Raw genomic sequence first — 20,577 nt, 5'->3', positions numbered from 1 at the left:
TAGGCCATGATCAAAAAATTTTCTTATCAACATTTCCGTTATATTTTTGTAAACAATTCTTATGAACATTGTCTTTGGCTAACATCAACCGTTAAAGCATAAAAGAATTAAGTTCGTCTCCGACCGTTTCCGACCACTGTGCATAGGTTTCATGACTTCAAATGGTAGGTTTTTTGATGCCTAACAACTTGGCCGAATACATCAAAGAGCTAGGGTGTCCCAAAAAACACTGGAGCTGTTCAAAGTTGAGTATGTCGAAATTTATGTTGCAAATCATGTTTTCTGCCAACACTGCCAGTGTACCGGCGTTAGTCAGATTTCCATCAGAGGTAACCTCTGAAACACGTTGTAGATTCTACTACAGACGGTGTTATGAACAGATACGCAAAGAGTGAGGTCGGAAACTCCAAGTGAACCGTCAAATCGAGGCTCCAAGTGTGCAAAGTACACAAACTCATGCGTGTTACTTTTCGTACAGAATGTGTGTTGTGATCAGTTTAAATTCTGTGAATCACGTGCAATTATGGTTCCAACGAAAAATGTGTTCGTCATGCTCATGTTATGAGTGATGCATTGGAAATTATTATAATTGTATGAACAAGCACTGAAACTCAGTAATATATCCTTACAAAGTTTCGAAATTTCATTACACTTTCTAGTGCGTATGAAAAGTCATGCGAAAATAAATGTGGTTGCCAGAATTGTTTAAAATAAAATATTAGCAAAGGGTTGCCATATTTACTGCTTTTCTCTTTGCGTATCTCTTTATAACACAGTCTCTAGATTCTACCTACACTGAACCAACTTGCCAGGTCGTAACTGAATGATTCATCATTAAGAATCATCAGATTATGCAAACATCGAAAATCATATGAAATATTCGATTGAATGATAATTGATGTTAAATGGCATGATTCATCATGTGAATTGCGGTAAATAAAAATTCAAGCAAAGAAAAGACTTCCGTTTTTTAAAGGATGCTAACCGACATTCAAAGCAAATGAATTCAAAAACAGATGTGAGTGAAAATCATCCACGAGAGCCCCATAACGAGAATCATACAATACCTGATTTTATATACTTTGATGTTGGATTAATTTTCATTTGTTTGGAAATTGGCAACTTATAATGTGAGTTGCGAGCAGCGTTGCCAGGTATCCAGATTTAGCTGGATTATCCAGATTTTTGAACATGTATCCAGGTAGACAGCTTTGATGTCCAATTATCCAGATTTTTCATGGATGATCCAGATTTTATCCAGATTTTATTTTCTCTGTTCCGCAAAAAGGTCATCACTTCAATTTTGGCGCGAAATTTTGCAATTTTGTCACCTCAAATTTTGCGTACCCCAAGACTTTTATTCGAAAAATTAACCTTTCACCCTACGAAATGACTGCCAGATTTTTTCCAGATTTTTATTTTGCCTTTTCCAGATTTTTGAAAAAATGACCTGGCAACGCTGGTTGCGAGCGTTGCGGTTGGACTTTTTCCACTTTTTCACTCTGGCTTGGTTTCGGTTAAGTTATTTTTCGGTTTCGATTCTACTGCTAAATAAAAGTGATTTCACTCGTTAAATGTTTGAACGGGAAAAACAAATAATACCTTTGTAGTGTGTGAGTTAGTTTATGATCAAAAAACCTAAAGCATTGATCTCTTTTATTTGGTGTTGCCTTCTATCAGGCATTTGGCTGAGGCCTATAAGTAGAATTGATTTATTTTCAACGACGTTTTGAAGTAACGATATCAACGGCTTACAAATTAGCCCTTGCTCCAATCAGTATCGGTAAGTTCCTTTGACTACCTTGTTTATATGGTCTGTTGGGCACATTTAACGAAGCTGCAAGAGCCCTATTATATATGCAGTTAAAACGTTCCGTGAAAAAGATAATTGTTTCTACAGTTCAAACGCACTAGGAGCGATTATGCCCAATAGGCCAATAGCTCAGCTGATTGTGCTTTCATATGCGTTTTCTAAAACCTCTGAGAACTATTCTTGTATTGATGATCCAGAAATGGATACTTGCGTGATTTTTTAAGGCTCAAATACAAATTGAAAAATCACAGGAGGGTTGTGTGCAAAGCCACGACCGCAAGGTTGAAGTAGAATACTTTTACAAGAGAGTTAACCCGGCTGCTTGGCATGTCAGTCATTTTTCCTAGTAAATAAATGTTGACCGCTCATTGGCAGTATTGAAAATTCTGTGCAAATGAAGTTGAAGTACTACTCAATTTCAGTTTGCACATATAAATACGACCTCACTGAACAGGAAAAGTGCAAACTCTTTGCGGCGCAAACAAGTTTCAACAGTCACAGTATATGTACATAGGAAATCAAATGAAGATAATTAACTTTTGGTTAAAGCTCAGAACGATAAAATATTAAATCTTCAATTCATTTGTTTGGTTGTCCTAAAAAGGACAGTTTGTTGTTGAAAATAAAAACCGGATATGACGCTGATTGCATCTTTGTGTTACGCCGATAGCGGGCGTTATGGTGAACTTGCGTATGACGAAGGTATCGTATTACTTGTTTTATTGAATGGGAGAAAGAGAAATATTGTAATATTTTGTAAACATTTAATTCAAACAATATTACCAAATCGTAGTCAGGCACTCTGATAACAAAGTAAGGCCAGCAGAAGTTTTGATTGCCAAAATCCAGAATGCTTGTGTAGTTGCCAACATAAGGCAGAGCTTCACCGGAGGAAGGCCGAAACCTTCAACCGACAAGGAAGCTCCGATAGCAGAAAAAAAGTGGTTTCTATTCTATTCACCCGGCCGTAGATTAATGTACAGCTCTACTTGAGGCTGTACATTAACGTACGGCCGGGCGAATCGGTTCGCGCCGCTTTTCGCGTTTAGCCTGGCAGAGGCCTAATGCGCACGGGCAACACAATAGAAAGGTGTTTTCATATTGAAAATTAGACACGGCTTTACTGGAGTAAGTGTTGGCAAATGCATCTACCGCTAATACCGCCGCTATCGTACGAAGGCGCGTCGTTTCATGTGGGGAATAATATCAACAACGAAAATGACGCGCGTCTAAGCACATCTGAACTGTTTCGCAATGCCGCTTCCATTTACTTTCTTATAACATCGGCCTCAGGGAAGTACCGGCTGCACCTACCGCTGAGGCTGTTACCATACTGCTACTGGTACCCAAAGCTATTAACTCTTCAAATTAAGTGTTTTATTTGTCCTCAAAAGAACAATTGTTCAATTCCATACCGGATATAATGCAATCGCATCTCTGTAATATTACCGATAGTAATATTCTTCTGAACAAAATGATACAACTTTTCCATTAGAGGAAGTGCCGGCTGATTTACGGCAAAAATCTCGTCCGATCGCTCGCGTTGGTGTTCAGTCTGGCAGAGACCTGAGACGTGGTGACCAACCACAGGGCAAGTGATTTGTTTAATTTGAAGGCAGCCACAGGCGCAACCCGCTGCTATCCTCTGTTACTGCTGAGTGCTGAGCAAGCATGGAAAAGTTCACTCACTAGCAATATTTCATGCAAATGTGTTCTTTGATTTATCAGTTATCGTTCAACTATTTCCACTCGCGTACAAGTTTTCCATAGAAACGCTGCTGATTGTTTTTCGCTTCTAAGAGTTCCGAATACCATAGAAGGAGACTGAATGATTCAAACACGATAGTATTTATTGTATCCAAGTTCACTTGCATTCAACATTACCGCGAGAAGCTTTGAGATATTATCGCCAGTGATACAAAATTATGAATCCAAATGAACGTTAGATTGCGTTCAATTGTTTGCTTGCCGGAGCAAATAGGTATCATCAATGCTTCGGAAATTGTAGCATGGTGCATTAGCATCTGATACTTGAAATCACCAAGAATCATCGTGGTATATCACGGTGAAAGTACGACGTGGAGTAGCCGAATTACGCCTACAAGCAACCAACATTTGGAAGAATCATTGCGATCGCTTGAGTGCAATCGTTTACGATTCTTTTGTGAAACACTCGCTATATGTTGCTCGCTCCGCCTAAACCAGGCAATACTGAAACAAAATCCATATATTTCTTTGCTCTAAGTTGTCGCTTGCAAGCTTGAGAATGTGTAATTTTGAAGTAGAATACTTCTCAGAGGAAGTTCGGCTACATAGGGATGTGAAATGAAAATCTAAAACCGAAAAAAGTGAAAAATATGTCCAATTTCAAATGCTAATAAATCGGTTAGTATTCGATGGATTTCCTTCGTTCTTGCAGCAATAGATTGGAAAATCTTCTAAGATTCTTCCCAAAAGAAGATAATTGCAATTTTATAATTCACATCATTGTACTATTAAAAATAGTCAAGCCTTGTCAAAACGCAAAATTTGACCTTTGATTGGTCGTTATATGATTGCTTCCCAAGCACGGTCGACAGAATCATATACCTTGCAATTGAAAACATGCTATTTGGCCTGTATAAGAGCCTGTTTCAGCCGAAGCCGCTCATAATAGTTCTAGACAGCGACGACAGAAGTCGTCCTTCCTTAGCAGCAGCACTAGCCCTGTGGTTGGTCACCATGTCTCAGGAACAGCGCGGTTCTACTCAGCGTGTGTCGCCAGACTGCCATTATTCCCCCCGTGGTGGGGCAGCATGAAGATTGCCATCAGGAAATCCGATTTTGAACATCAAAATGCCTTTCTCAAGGCAAATAAACAATTCATTGAAAGTTAATAATTTTTGACAACGCAAGCAAGCATTCTGTGTTGGATCCTAGCAATTTAAATCTGTCGCGCCCGTTTAATTCACTGAATGTGAAATAGATTCCACAGTGCATGTTGTCCGTGTATCTTAATTCCCCCACTGTTAGGGCAGCTCAAAGGTTGTGATCAACAACCGATTTTGAACCGCAAAATGCATTTTACATACGTCATACGCAAGTTCACCATAACGCCCGCTATCGGCGTAACACAAAGATGCAATCAGCGTCATATCCGGTTTTTATTTTCAACAACAAACTGTCCTTTTTAGGACAACCAAACAAATGAATTGAAGATTTAATATTTTATCGTTCTGAGCTTTAACCAAAAGTTAATTATCTTCATTTGATTTCCTATGTACATATACTGTGACTGTTGAAACTTGTTTGCGCCGCAAAGAGTTTGCACTTTTCCTGTTCAGTGAGGTCGTATTTATATGTGCAAACTGAAATTGAGTAGTACTTCAACTTCATTTGCACAGAATTTTCAATACTGCCAATGAGCGGTCAACATTTATTTACTAGGAAAAATGACTGACATGCCAAGCAGCCGGGTTAACTCTCTTGTAAAAGTATTCTACTTCAACCTTGCGGTCGTGGCTTTGCACACAACCCTCCTGTGATTTTTAATAGCGATGGTTTGCTAGGATTGAAAGCTTATAAATAGCATGTTCAGAAATGATACCCGAATGATTGTTATGCGATACGAGTTTTTCCATCCTTGGTGCTGAGTGCTGATATTTGCTGCTACTGCTGTCAACGTTGTGGACGGTCCATCCAGCTTACCTTCCGTCTAATGAATGTAGCTAGTTTTTCCAGAAACACTCTTTTATAGCCGAAGGGTGCTACGAAATAGGCCACGCCTTGCTTTTCAGTTATACCATTTTCTAATGTTCTTTAGACGAATTATTCCACAATTTGCATTTGATTTTTGTATCCAGCGAATAAACACCGATGGTACTCTCACACACGCAACGATTTAACCCCTAACCGTATTGCGCTTGTAACATCAAGCGATTTCGTTTGCTCGCTGTTGCGTGTTGCATCATGTTGGCAGCTGGGAGACGACGAAATTCTGTTCATGCTGATTGATTGAATCGACTTTATATTAGCTCTGCATAGTCGAACTAACTGCTTTTGTGAATGCGTTCTAACAGAGCAGTTTGTTATTCAAAGTCGGTTATGTTGATCGCAGCCTTTGCGCTGCCCCAACAGTGGGGGGTTAACTCAATAAAGTAAAAATTAGACAACTACAACAGAAATTGATTGCATCCCGCATAGAATGTCTGCTTGTGTTGATGCCAGAAAATTATTAACTTTCAATTATTTGTTTGTTTGCCTTGAAAAATGCATTTTGCGGTTCAAAATCGGTTGTTGATCACAACCTTTGAGCTGCCCTAACAGTGGGGGAATTAAGATACACGGACAACATGCACTGTGGAATCTATTTCACATTCAGTGAATTAAACGGGCGCGACAGATTTAAATTGCTAGGATCCAACACAGAATGCTTGCTTGCGTTGTCAAAAATTATTAACTTTCATTGAATTGTTTATTTGCCTTGAAAAAGGCATTTTGATGTTCAAAATCGGATTTCCTGATGGCAATCTTCATGCTGCCCCACCACGGGGGGAATAATGGCAGTCTGGCGACACACGCTGAGTAGAACCACGCTGTTCCTGAGACGTACGTGGTGACCAACCACAGGGCTAGTGCTGCTGCTAAGGAAGGACGACTTCTGTCGTCGCTGTCTAGAACTATTATGAGCGGCTTCGGCTGAAACAGGCTCTTATACAGGCCAAATAGCATGTTTTCAATTGCAAGGTATATGATTCTGTCGACCGTGCTTGGGAAGCAATCATATAACGACCAATCAAAGGTCAAATTTTGCGTTTTGACAAGGCTTGACTATTTTTAATAGTACAATGATGTGAATTATAAAATTGCAATTATCTTCTTTTGGGAAGAATCTTAGAAGATTTTTCAATCTATTGCTGCAAGAACGAAGGAAATCCATCGAATACTAACCGATTTATTAGCATTTGAAATTGGACATATTTTTCACTTTTTTCGGTTTTAGATTTTCATTTCACATCCCTATGTAGCCGAACTTCCTCAGAGAAGTATTCTACTTCAAAAAAAAGCAAACGATAACACTGGTCGACAAAAGTGGAAAAATGATGCTCAGAGCTCAAAATAGTTTTCCTAAAGAGATTATAGTTTTCTATCCATTTCTTTGAATTTTGAAGCCAGAAGTGCGTCAAAATGCCACACACTAAATGCTCGTCGGATTCGTCGCTTCTACGTTAGCTGACGGGAAAACTTATGTAAGCCCCTAAAAAGTTATCTTTGCCAGTGGTATAATTAACACAGGAATGGTTAAAAAGCTAAAATTTCTCTTCTAGTTCTTCGAATTCTAGGACAAAACTTGTGTTCACCAGTATAATGTATTGTGTTATTTAGTTGCGCCTTTTCAATGCAAAAGTTACAATCAAAAAAGTGAAATATAAGCGAATAAATGGTAAATATACCATAGAAGAGATAATAGGGGTCTTCACATCGAGCTCGTAAACAAATACCCAGCCGTAAAAATACTCACCTCCATTGACGAGTAATGGAAGATACACGGTTTACGGCTGGGTATTCGTATACGAGCTCGATGTGAAGACCCCTAATGATACCCAGAATTGAATTACGATTCCCGATATTAAACAACAATGGGATTGTTCCTTTTTACCAAACAATGCTGTATCAATTTTCGTAAAATCAATGCCACTAAATTTCGAAAATTATGCATTGATGGCTATGTAAACTTTTATATGAGGCCATTCTAGTACGAGCAGTAGTGGTTTATTCTTTCTGCAGGGGTGGTAGCAAGTTACTTTTTAGTGACTTAGTTTTTATTTTAGAGCTGGTCACTACAAACTGTAGTGACGTGCTACAAGGTACCGTTATTGGTTGAACGATTTTAGTCTGATGCCATGTGAAGTCGTGTGATAAGGCGCGAGCCAAATAAATAGCTTTTGCGGTTAGGTTTTACAGTTACTGTAGATTGTTGACGAGTGACATTTTTCGCAAAGGGTTTTCAAAATATATATGGTGATTTCGTGCAGTGAGACGATGATGAACAGAATAATCGACGAACCAAGCTTAAACACAGTGGACGTATAGTTTGCTGGATGTATTATACTACTTGGAGTTCATGTTTGAAACTCTTCCGCTTTGTTGTTGTCAAAGGCTATTTCCCGACCTGAGTCGTACTTAGAAATTGGATTGTTTGGTGAATAAAGAGCACATTGGTTCCCGTAATTCTGTGGTTGGTGATGTCGGTAGGCTAGCTCTCCCACACACGGTTGTGACGTCGGGTTCGAGCTGCTAGTTTTCTCGACTCAGCACTGGGACACAGTGCATCGTTGTACCACAGACAAACTAACTTGTGCCACTCGATGACGATTTCATTGACCAGGAAAATAACGATAATTTAGAAATTTTGCTTAGTGTGCAATAATGCTGCTAGTGCCGCTATAAGCAAGCGTGCAAATTCCTTATCAAAGACAAAAACCATCAGTAATGCCGCTTGTGTTGATTTAAGCAAGCTCGCACACCCTTTAGTTGACGACAAAAACCGTTTTACGAAAAGAAGTGCTACATAAATTTAAAATAAGGTTTCGTATAAAGTTGAATAAGCTTTGCTTGATCTGATTATTATTTCGATTTTGTCTATTAGAGGGTTCGTTTCTTTACATGACTTCTCTTCATCTGTTGGTCACTTTTTACCATTGCGTTCTAAATTACTCTGGAACTCGAATTTTTTATAATTTTTTTCTGTTTGTTTTCGTCCTTTTTTATATGACTTGTCAATGTAAAATTTGTCGGGAAACTGGTCTTCGGGACATCGGTACATTCGGGGCAATAACTTTTGGGGAAACAGGCTTCGGGATAATGGTTTTCGAAGAATTGTTGAACAATCGCATTAACGCCGCTCATGTTGGTTGCTTATTTCATTTTCGCGTTTACCGGGACTGTTACAAAACAGATAGAAAAAATTCCATAAACTCTACTATTCTTCAGGGCACTGCGTTGGAGATTCCTGACATAGAGCATGAATTTTACTTGGTGGAGACGGATAGTTTGAATTTATTAGACCAAAGAGAAGAAGCTGTAGACGAACAATGTTCGACTATTGTCAGTCAGGTAACTAAACTCAAAATTAGCACTGTTATTATTCGTCAAATTTAACAATCCAGCACTTCAACAAATAGAACAGCATTTTCTCGTAACACTTTGCATACCTAACCCGTATATTATATCTAACTCAACAGGCTAATATGTGCAATAAGGTGCCGGAAGTATCGCTGTTTAGTTATGTAATAAACGACGTACAACAGAAAATAGAGAATAGAATCAGACAATCGAGAACTCGATACTCATGTAGATAGCTTGGACAACACGTTCTTTACGCCAAATGACCTGCGAGAATTATTGAAGCGTACAGACACCGGCAAAGCTATTTTAAGTAACGCTGAACATGGAACACTTTCGAAATACAGCAAAAAAGAACTATCAGGAATAATTGCGGAAAATCATATAAAGCGAAGTGGAGGACGAGGACGCTTTTCGAAAGATTATTTGAAAAACTATTAGCAATGCATTGAACTTCTTCTGCCACACGAAAAGCAAGATATGGTAAATTTGCAATTTCCGTAACAAAACCCAACAAAAAGTTCATCATAAATTTTGATACTTTTAGATTACGTATTATATTCCAGCAGCACCACCTGAGCGGCGAAATCCCGGTGGTAGCATTCATCAAGCATATAAACGATTGAAAGAGACCATCAGTAAAAGGCAAGATAGGGAATTAGACCATCAAAGGAAGTTGGGTGGAAATGGAAACTCATCTACATCAGATATAATCGAGCGGGACTCCAAGGTTGACCAGGCACGAAGATGGTTACAGCTCAACGTCCATCCGTGGGATATTGTATTAAAAATGTGGAAGGAAACGTTTCACCTTCGCATTACCTGCTTAAGAAGCCTGAAGTGTGGCGATATTCTAATAAAATATCCCCACTATAAAGAGGAGCTCGGATATCAACTGGTAAGCAAGCAACATTTTTCGCCGAAAGTAGCATATTATCTATTTAGTTAAAAACTGGTTTTATCGACTAGCGACAATCGATTTTTCTCTCAACTACACGTTATACACACTGTCGGAAGTCAGGTGCTGTTTAGTCCATCCGATGCATGACTTCCGACACAATATATAACGTGTAGTTAAAGAGGAATACCGATTTAAACTGTAACGATAATATTGCTCACTGAAGCATATTCACATCAATTATAATCTGCCCACTGGCGTAGCGTGGTGGGCGGTGACACCCAATAGAATAATTTTCATGCGAGCTGCCTTCAAAAGGGTGACATTCGCGAAAATAATTACCAATTATCGATGTGTTACCCACGAAATTTGATTTTTTTGTTGCGGTTTGCTTGTTTTTTAAAATATAGTCAAGTCAAGTCACAACTGTTGAGCACAAGATAGTTTAATTGCAGCATAAGGGGTTTACACCCAAATTTTCCGCCCCGGGTGTCACTCAGTCACGCTATGCCAATGAATCTGCCGTTATTGAACTGTGTGAAAATTTCACCCAGTTCACAGTACTTATATTTCATGGCCAATATGCAGAATAGCAGATCTCTTGCATTTATTTTATGCCGCGTATCAGTTTCATATTATATAGAACTTCTTATACATGGGACTTTTATGCGTTTTACGGTAGCTTGCGGTTGAAAGAATCGAATAAGTTTTAATGTCTCATTTCCATGTTCCAGATCGATGAAGATTACCGTGATTTGGGATACAAAGAGAAAAGAGCTAACTGGAAAAATATAATCGACAAATTAAGGACGTATTTCATATTGAAAGTTCGAAGCCAGAACTCTCTTGTAGTGCTGGAATTTATGAATCGTTCAAATCAATCTGAAGGTAAAGATTATTAATAGTCTATCACATTCACACTTAATTTATGTTATTTTTATTCATTTTAGATGCCCTCATTTGTTGCTTTTCAATTCTACTCAATTGTTGTGTAAAGCCTAGCAAAATTACAAAGACCATGAGACCAGCAATTCTAACCGCACAGGAAGATGTGCTAATGTTTGCTGGTAGTCTGGACTCTGCGTGCGAGTCCATCAAAACACTTTTTGAAGCTTACGCTGTCCAAAATATTACGCCACATCCCAAAATAGTCGCCATTGGAGATGATTACACCTCTACGAAAAGAGAGTTCTATGTGCTTTACGAGGATATATCGTGGTGAACAAACTGGATTCAGCGGCTCGAGCCGTAGATGTCTTGATTAAGATGAGCAACATTTTTAAACTACCGTTTTCAAAAATTACCAAGCTTGTGTGGTACACTATCGAAGAAGTTATCTATGACACAAGAGCGCCAGCTCAATATAAGCAAATCGAAGAGATTAAAGCGATATGTCTATGAATAACTCTATTTGTTGCTTCGTCAAAGATTGCCGATACATTTCCACACAAGCTTCGCAATATATAAAACATTTACCAACTCATAATTTAGAGAAACCACTTCGTCTGGTTTGCACGTACAAAAAATGTACACAAAAATTGACAACTGTATACCGCTTTTCAAGACATATTTGAACCCATCTACAAATAAACGCTGCAGAGCAGCGATGTGAGCAGGAACATCAGACGTTTTTTCGGTTGCTTGTGGACTGGTCTTTGACTGCCTATAGCTTCAAAGTTTGTGTTTTGTCAGTTTGTCTTTTAAAGACTACCTGAAAGTTATTTCCCATCAGTCTTTCTCAAGACTACCTACTTTTGAATTTAACATTTGTTTTAACTTTTTTCGTACCACCTGAAATGGCTGGACGGAAAAAGAAACCTCGCATCGCTGCGGGGAGGAAAAGAGAGGCATCTCTTTCTGATACTTCGAGTGTCTGTAGTGACAATCCTTTTGATATTTTGCCTGAGCAAGAAGCTGGTGAAATGGAAGTTGTTAATAATGAAACTATACAAAATATAAAATCTTTAAAAAAGGAGAAAGTTCCACCTATTGTGGTAACTATTTCTTCTGAATTTAATATATTCAAAAAGGAACTTTCAACGTTTGTTTCTGACGTTAAAGTTACCTATCAAATTGGCCGTAGAGGTGAATGCCGCTTATTAGCCGACTCAGTAAAGGGTCGTGATCGTCTTGTCCAGTATTTAACTGACAAGATGTACAAATTTTTTACATATGACACCAAGAACGCCAAGCCGTTCAAGGTTGTCTTGAAAGGTCTCACCAACGATCAAACCGTTGATGAGATCAAACTTACTTTAACAGAATTACTTGGCATAGCACCTACCCAAGTAATTCTAATGAAACAAAAATCACGAGGCGAAAACAGTCAGAGAACTGGAATTTCCCTTGTTAATTATTTAATTCATTTTAACCGCAATGAGGTTAACAACTTAAAATTTTTTGAAAAAGCACATGCTTTGTATAATGTGCGTGTAAAGTGGGAAATTTATAGGAAGTATGGCGGAGGTGAAAAGCATATCACCCAATGCCGTACTTGCCAACGTTATGGCCATGGTTCCAAATTCTGTAACATGGACCAAAAATGTCTTAATTGTGGAGACTCTTCTCACAAAAAGGACACATGTCCTGTGAAAGAGAGTAAAAATTTTCGCTGTGCGAATTGTAACGGCAACCATATGTCAAATTTTTATCAATGCCCAGTCCGGTTAGCAATTGTTAAGGCAAGGCAAGGTAAACAAAATTCAATTTCTCAATTAAAACCAACTTCAAAACAAAATTCTCCAAGCGTACCAGTGACGCATAGTTTACCTACTCCTTTGCATACCCGTTTAACTTATGCACAGGTTACAGGTAGTTCGAACATTATACCGCCTAGTGTTGGTAGTTCGAAAATGACCGTTAATATGGGTAAGCAAAACACGCTAGATAATAATTGTACACCTATCACTCCAGCTAATATTGCTACCGAAAATATTTTTTCTAATGTCAACTGCCTGGGGCCTATTACGGCAGGTAAACTTTCTTTTTTGCAACAGGCAATGTTCGATCTTATGAACGCCATGTTGCAGGCAAAATCAATGTTTGAAGCCATTCAAATAGGCACAAATTTTACTATTAAAATTGTTTCTAATTTAAAATTTAGCAATGATTTTAAATAAAACAATTAAAATATTAAATTGGAATGCTCGCTCAATGAAGGCCAATGAGAATGAGCTTTTTAATTTTTTAACAGTAAATAATGTGCATATTGCAATTATTACTGAAACATTTTTGAAACCTAACATAAAATTAAAATATGATCCCAATTACGTGGTTCATAGATATGATAGGATTCAGGGTTCCGGCGGTGGAGTTGCAATTGTTATTCATCGCCGAATCAAACATCGTGCTCTTCCCCATCTTAAGACGAAAGTTATTGAAACTTTGGGAATTGAAGTTCAAACTGAACTTGGGATTTTATTTATTGCCGCAGCATATTTACCATTTCAATGCACACGCGAGCTCAAAAATTATTTTAAAGGTGATTTACAAAAACTCACCAGAAATCGTTCGAAATTTTTCATAATCGGCGATTTTAACGCTAAACATCGTTCATGGAATAATTCTCAAAGTAATTCCAATGGAAAAATTTTATTCAATGATTGTTCTTCAGGATACTATTCTATTTTGTCTCCGAATAGTCCTACATGCTTTTCTTCTGTAAGAAACCCTTCAACAATTGATTTGGTGCTAACAGATCAAAGTCATGTGTGTAGTGATTTGATCACACATGCTGACTTTGATTCTGACCATCTTCCAATAACTTTTTCTTTATCACATGAATCAGTTTTAAACCCTATGAGCTCTGTTTTTAATTATAACAAGGCTAATTGGGAAAGATACAAAACTCATATTGAGAGAAATTTCAATAATGAGCTTGATTTGCAAAACGAAGTGAATATTGATTCCGCTTTGGAAGCATTAAAATGTGCAATTGTTGATGCCAGGAATTATTCTGTTCCAAAGGCTCAAGTGAAATTTGATTCATCAATAATTGACGAAAATCTTCAACTTCTAATTCGTTTGAAAAATGTCCGCAGACGTCAATATCAACGTTCTCGTGACCCTGTTTTTAAAACTATTTATAAAGATTTACAAAAAGAGATTAAACATAGATTTACTCTTCTGAGAAATCAAAATTTTGAGACTAAAGTTGAAAAATTGAAACCATATTCAAAACCATTTTGGAAGCTGTCGAAGATTCTTAAGAAACCTTCAAAGCCTATTCCAGTTTTAAAAGATGGTGAACGTTTTCTTGTATCCAATGAACAAAAGGCTCAAAGACTTGCTCAGCAGTTTGAGAGTGTTCATAACTCAAATTTGAATTTTGTGAGTCCAATTGAAAATGAAGTCACACGTCAATTTGATTTAATTTCTTCCCAGAATTTTTTACCTGCAGAAATAATTGAAACTAACTTGAATGAGATTAAATCAATTATTAAAAATTTCAAAAATATGAAAGCACCTGGTGACGATGGAATCTTTAATATACTAATCAAACATCTCCCTGAGAGCACAATGGAATTTTTAGTGAAAATTGTCAATTGCTGCTTCAAAATTGCATATTTTCCCAAATTATGGAAAAATGCAAAAATTACTCCAATTTTAAAGCCGGATAAGAATCCAGCTGAAGTTTCAAGTTACCGACCAATCAGTTTGCTTTCTTCAATAAGTAAACTGTTTGAGAGAATTATTCTTAACAGAATGATGTCACACATCAACGAAAATTCAATTTTTGCAAATGAACAGTTTGGATTTCGCCATGGGCATTCCACAACTCATCAATTGCTCAGAGTTACTAATATGATACGAGCTAACAAATCTGAAGGTTATTCCACTGGAGCTGCTCTTTTAGACATAGAAAAAGCATTCGACAGTGTTTGGCATAAAGGTTTGATTGCGAAATTGCAAACTTTTAATTTTCCGATTTTCCTTATCAAAATTTTAAAAAATTATCTTACTGATCGAACTCTGCAGGTTGTCTATCAGAATTCTAAATCTGATAGATTTCCTGTCAGAGCAGGTGTACCTCAAGGTTCAGTCTTGGGGCCAGTCCTATACAACATATTCACTTCAGATCTTCCTGATTTGCCTCCAGGATGCACAAAGTCATTGTTCTGCGATGACACAAGCATTTCCGTAAAAGGAAAAAGCCTTCGTGTCATATGCAGTCGATTGCAGAAAAGTTTAGATATTTTTTCTTCCTACTTGCAAAAGTGGAAAATCTCTCCCAATGCTTCTAAAACTCAAATGATAATTTTTCCGCATAAGCCTAGGGCGTCTTTCCTCAAGCCAAACAATAATCACGTTGTCAAGATGAATGGGGTTATTTTAAGTTGGTCCGACAAGGTTAAGTACTTGGGACTAATTTATGATAAAAAACTTATTTTCAAAGAGCACATTGAGAGTATACAAGCCAAGTGCATCAAATATACGAGATGTTTATATCCTCTCATTAACAGGAATTCTAAACTTTGTTTAAAGAACAAACTTTTGATTTACAAACAAATTTTTAGACCAGCAATGCTTTATGCTGTACCGATCTGGTCAAGTTGCTGTTCAACAAGGAAGAAAACGCTCCAAAGGATTCAGAATAAAATTCTGAAAATGATTTTGAAGCGTCCTCCTTGGTTTGGTACACTCGAATTACATAGACTTACTGGTGTTGAACCATTAGAAGCTATGTCAAATAAAATTATTAACAATTTTCGACAAAAATCGTTGCAATCCTCAATTGCTACGATAAGCTCTCTTTATAGCCAATAAGTTAGCAATTAAGTTAGTTGTAAGTTTACTTCCCCTTTTCTGACAAGTAGGTTTAAATCCCTACGAATGATAAGTCCTTATTGCGAAAGCAAACAAATCCTAACAATTAAAATTTCAAATTTCTAACAGTGTTGAGAAGTCACCATTTGTGATTGGACACACATACTCATTATTTACTAATATTTATCATAAATACTTAAGCTACTAACAAATCCCCCATTAAAAAAAAAAAAAAAAAAGAGCAGGAACATCGAGATAAATCTGTCATACTCACGAATGATATATCACCACTGGTAAGCACCATTTTTATTTTTTATTTTATTAAAACTACTTGGTAAATGCTGCCTCGAAGAATGTATGAGTGCTATATTTAAGGCCCGAATACACACACGGCGTAATGATGCCTTCTCCATACAAATTAACCCTCTAGTGTCCAAGTTAATTTCTAAACGGGCTTCGGTAAAATCACTATGAATCATTATAAACACTTTTTAAGTACAAATTGAAGCTATTCAAAACTTCGACTGAAGCCCGCCAAATGGCGGTATTGGGCACTAGAGGGTTAAAAGGCGTAATCGCGCCTTCCGTAGGGACGCCTTCCAGCCAGAACCTTTCAGCTGTGCCTTCTATTGGAGAAGGTAGTCGTTCGCCGCCTTCGGCTGCGTACTTGACTGCCTTCCGTGCAGACGCATCGTGCCTTCCACACGGCCTTGTGTCGCCTTCTTTTGGCGAAGGCGGTGGCATCGCCGTGTTGTACCATTTTTCGCCTGCTGGTGGTCCTAGAAGTGTGTTGCTTTATTTTTTCTTCCAACAAACATAAACAAACATGAATTGGGTGGCTTGACAACAAGAAGGTTAGCACACGGCGGAGTTCGAGACGGCGTGCTTGCGTCTTCCGTGTAGACGAAGGAAGATGGTAGATGCTAGAAGGCACATTAGAAGGTTTAAAGAAGGTACTGACAATTTACGTCAGGGAGGCGTTGTCACGCCGTGTGTGTATTCGGGCCTTTAGTTTTTTGAAAATATGAAAATCCCCTCACAAAACCTGAACCGAATATAGACTTGAAACCTAGCTCGGAATTAGTTCTTTCTTTATAAATATACAACTTCTAAAATTGAAACCTAAAAACCTCGCAGTTCCATAGGGTACTACAGATATTTTTTCCTTATTTTTAGGAATCAGTTCCAGCAGTACATTCCCAAAGAGCTTCAACGGTTACCGAGAGCAGTGGGTTTGTTCAATCGTTACGGGATATTGATCGCCAGGCACTGAATTTCCTGCTTGATCTCCACAAACGGCGTAACATAACACGAAAGGATGTTCTTGATGTTCAATCTAGAGTTAGAGATTTGAATAGTCATCTTGAAGGCCTCATCCGTTCAGTAATATCGTTTCAAACTTTCGACCCGCAAACACGTTATGTTACTGATATCTATCTACATAAAATGTCTACCATGTTTGATTTCATTGATACAGAGCACAAAATCTTCAAGTTTCTCACAGAATCAGATCTTTTTAAACAGCCAAGAGTTTTTATCATTAAGAACAATAGCATTAATGAAGTAGACAGTGACATTAATATCAAATCTACACATTTAGTCTTACTGGATATAGAGTTTCAAATCAGAAAATTTTTTGAAACCGAAAATGTATTAATAGATATAATCACCAACATCAACAAACTAATGCAAGTCAGAGATAAATATGTAAATTTCGTTAGTGGTATTTTATATCAAAGCAATGTTGATAAACACCCAGGAAAACTAATTATTCCACTATTTTTCTATACCGATGAATTTGAGATCAATGATCCATTGAGCTCTCACAACAAAAGGCATTCGATTTCTGGTTTATATTATTCATTTCCAACACTGCCTGAGCACCAACTAAGTAAATTAAGCAATGTATTTATTGCCGGTGCAATCAAGAAAGTTGATATTTCTGAACATGGAATAGATACGTTTATGAAGCATGTAGTAGATGTGTTCAAAAAAATCGAAGAAAATGGAATTACTATCCATACCAGTAACCGAGAATACAAAATACACGTTTCGTTGATGCTTGTTCAAGGAGATAACCTAGGTATTCACCAAACATTACGGTTTGCTGGATCATTTTCGGCAAAGTTCTACTGTAGATTCTGCCGAAGGCCGAGAGAATTCTTGCAGTGTGATACGAAAGAATACGAAGAATACTTACGAACGATCGAAAACTATGAAACAGACGTTACACTTAAACAGTCAGAGTCTGGTTTAACTGGCAGTTCCGCGTTCAATGGATTGACATCTTTCCACGTAATTAGAAATTTTTATGCGGACTCTATGCATGATCTTTACAGTATGGGAGTGTGTCATTATGGGTTTCTTGAAATAATTAACCATTGTATTTACACGAAACGTTATTGTACTCTAGATGATATTAATAGGAAACGAAAAATGTTAAACAATTATCGGTTTGAGCAAGCCCTGTCTCGCATGCCAGACTTAGAAGAACAATTTGTAAAGAAAAGGAAAATGTGTCAGCCTTAGAATGACGGCTAATGAAATGGCTGTATTTAGTCACAATTTCACCTTCATTCTCGGTTCTTTCTTTCCACCAGACGATGCTGTATGGAATTATGCCACCGTACTAATAGAATTAATCGATACCATTGACTTACCCGCTTTCACAAAGGAAAATTTAGAACGATTGAACAATCTTGTTAGTGAGCATCATAAACAGTATATTACACTATTTAATCAACATCTGAAGCCTAAGCAAAATTTTTTGACGCGCTATCCAAGAATAATAAGAAATAGCGCCCCATAAGGAAAATGTCATGTTTCCGCCAAGAAGTTCGTCACAGAGATTTCAAGCAATACTTTGATGTCAACTCGTCAAGAAAAAATGTTTGTTTAACTATGTGCATTAAAGCTAGTTTATATTTTACTCACGATGTAGTAAACTCGTCTTTTTCCAAAAGTGTGATAGACTGTATTTACGATGAATCACTTTGGGGCCAAAAACCGTATGTAGATAGTGTTTGTAATTTTAGCATTGATAGGCGTGAAATTGTTAAAACCGCTCAGTCCATAACACACAAAAACACAAAGTATTGCTCGGGAAACTTCGTAGCAGTAAGTCAAGAATCTATAGTAGAATTGTATCAAATACTAGAATTTCTCAAATACGATAATGAAGACTACGCAATTGCGTCAAGATGGAAAGTTCACTGTTTCAACAAACATTATCAGGCGTTTGAAATCGGAGAAAAGCTAAATGAAATTTATGTCATGGTTATGAATATTTTAGATGGACCACCTTTTACTATAGAGCAAATTGATAAAAAAGTTATGTTTCGCAGAAAATTGTATCAATCGTTTGGTTAAATAAAAAGCAGAAAACAAAAATCGAAAAACTTTTATATTTACATGGTTGATAATTCACAATAAAGAAGATTTGTAATTTAAATTTCTTGGTAAAATTTTTAACAGATGCTTTGCACTAGCACATTTTCCTACGAAATGGAAAAATGCCAAAGTCACTCCAATTTTAAAACCCGAAAAGAATCCAGCTGAGGCATCAAGTTATCGACCAATTAGTTTACTTTCCTCTATTAGCAAACTTTTTGAAAGAATAATTCTTAATAGAATGATAACACATATTAATGAGAACTCAATTTTTGCAAATGAGCAGTTTGGTTTTCGCCATGGGCATTCCACTACTCATCAGTTACTTAGAGTAACAAATATGATTCGAACTAATAAATCTGAAGGCTATTCGACTGGAGCTGCTCTTCTAGATATAGAAAAGGCATTCGACAGTGTTTGGCATAAAGGTTTAATAGCTAAAATGTCAAATTTCAGTTTTCCGCTTTACCTCACAAAAATGATACAAAGTTATTTAACTGACCGCACTCTCCAGGTTAACTATCTAAATGGTAAATCTAATAGATTGCCTGTTAGAGCTGGTGTGCCTCAGGGGAGTATCTTGGGCCCAATCTTATATAACATTTTTACTTCTGATCTTCCTGATTTACCACCAGGTTGTGAGAAATCTCTGTTTTGTGACGATACAAGCATTTCCGCAAAAGGAAAAAGCCTTCGTGTTATATGCAGTCGGCTTCAAAAAAGTTTAGATATATTTTCTTCATACTTACAAAAATGGAAGATTTCCCCTAATGCTTCAAAAACACAGTTAATTATTTTTCCTCATAAGCCAAGAGTTTCATTTCTCAAACCCACCCATAACCACGTTATTAAGATGAACGGTGTGGTCTTAAATTGGTCTGATCAAGTTAAATACTTAGGGCTAATTTATGATAAGAATCTTACTTTCAAGGAGTACATTGAAAATATCCAGTCAAAGTGCAATAAGTATATCAAATGTTTATATCCTCTTATCAACAGGAATTCTAGACTTTGTCTCAAGAATAAACTGTTAATATACAAACAAATATTTAGACCAACAATGTTATATGCAGTTCCCATCTGGACAAGTTGTTGTGCAACCAGGAAGAAGACACTTCAAAGGATTCAGAATAAACTTTTGAAAATGATTTTGAAGCGTCCTCCCTGGTTTAGCACGAACGAGCTACATACGCTCACTAATGTAGAAACATTAGAAAATATGTCAAGCCAAATTATCAACAAATTCCGACAAAAATCGTTGCAATCCTCAATTGCAACGATTAGCTCACTTTATAGTCAGTAAGATAGTTTTAAGTTTATTTTAGGTTTCGTTTTATTCCTTTTATTCCTTTTTTTTCTTGACAAGTAGGTTTAACAATTTTCCTACAATTACATTATCTTAACTGCGAAAGCTAAGAACATTCAATAATACTAAAAAGCGTACAAATATATATAATAGTGTTGAAATGTCACCATTTGTGGCAGAACACACAATACTAATTCTGAATAGATATTTTAGTACATAAATAAATCATTACAAACTCCCCCCTATAAAAAAAAGAAGATTTGTAGTGTAATATGTCCATTTTATTTCATAATGATCAAA

General features: G+C 37.0%; 3 protein-coding genes across 4 annotated transcripts in view; 2 read left to right on the top strand and 1 right to left on the bottom strand.

The window, feature by feature from the left end:
* The window catches only part of LOC129727008 (E3 SUMO-protein ligase PIAS2), a 73,662-nt gene that overhangs the window by 45,812 nt on the left and 7,273 nt on the right, over positions 1–20,577 (bottom strand). The window lies entirely within an intron of this gene.
* On the top strand, positions 1,540–11,537 carry LOC129727013 (uncharacterized). 2 transcript variants are annotated; one of them, XM_055684368.1, is made up of 6 exons: positions 1,540–1,783; positions 8,786–8,908; positions 9,037–9,400; positions 9,465–9,815; positions 10,550–10,703; positions 10,766–11,537. In XM_055684368.1, the coding sequence occupies exons 3-6, from the start codon at positions 9,398–9,400 to the stop codon at positions 11,035–11,037; spliced, it is 780 nt and encodes a 259-aa protein (XP_055540343.1). In that variant the 5' UTR covers positions 1,540–1,783; positions 8,786–8,908; positions 9,037–9,397; the 3' UTR covers positions 11,038–11,537. The 2 variants fall into 2 exon arrangements, with proteins under 2 accessions (XP_055540343.1, XP_055540344.1); XM_055684369.1 differs by lacking the exon at positions 1,540–1,783 and having other exon boundaries at positions 8,745–8,908.
* LOC129727012 (uncharacterized) lies at positions 15,190–18,917 on the top strand. The gene is made up of 2 exons (XM_055684367.1): positions 15,190–15,874; positions 16,758–18,917. Exon 2 carries the CDS (start codon positions 17,028–17,030, stop codon positions 18,108–18,110), a length of 1,083 nt encoding a protein of 360 aa, XP_055540342.1. The 5' UTR covers positions 15,190–15,874; positions 16,758–17,027; the 3' UTR covers positions 18,111–18,917.

This window comes from Wyeomyia smithii, chromosome 3, assembly GCF_029784165.1.
Source record: "Wyeomyia smithii strain HCP4-BCI-WySm-NY-G18 chromosome 3, ASM2978416v1, whole genome shotgun sequence".
Classification (NCBI taxonomy): Eukaryota; Metazoa; Arthropoda; class Insecta; order Diptera; family Culicidae; genus Wyeomyia; species Wyeomyia smithii.
The sequence above is the reverse complement of the archived record's forward strand: the minus strand, read 5'-3'. Positions and strand labels throughout refer to the sequence as shown.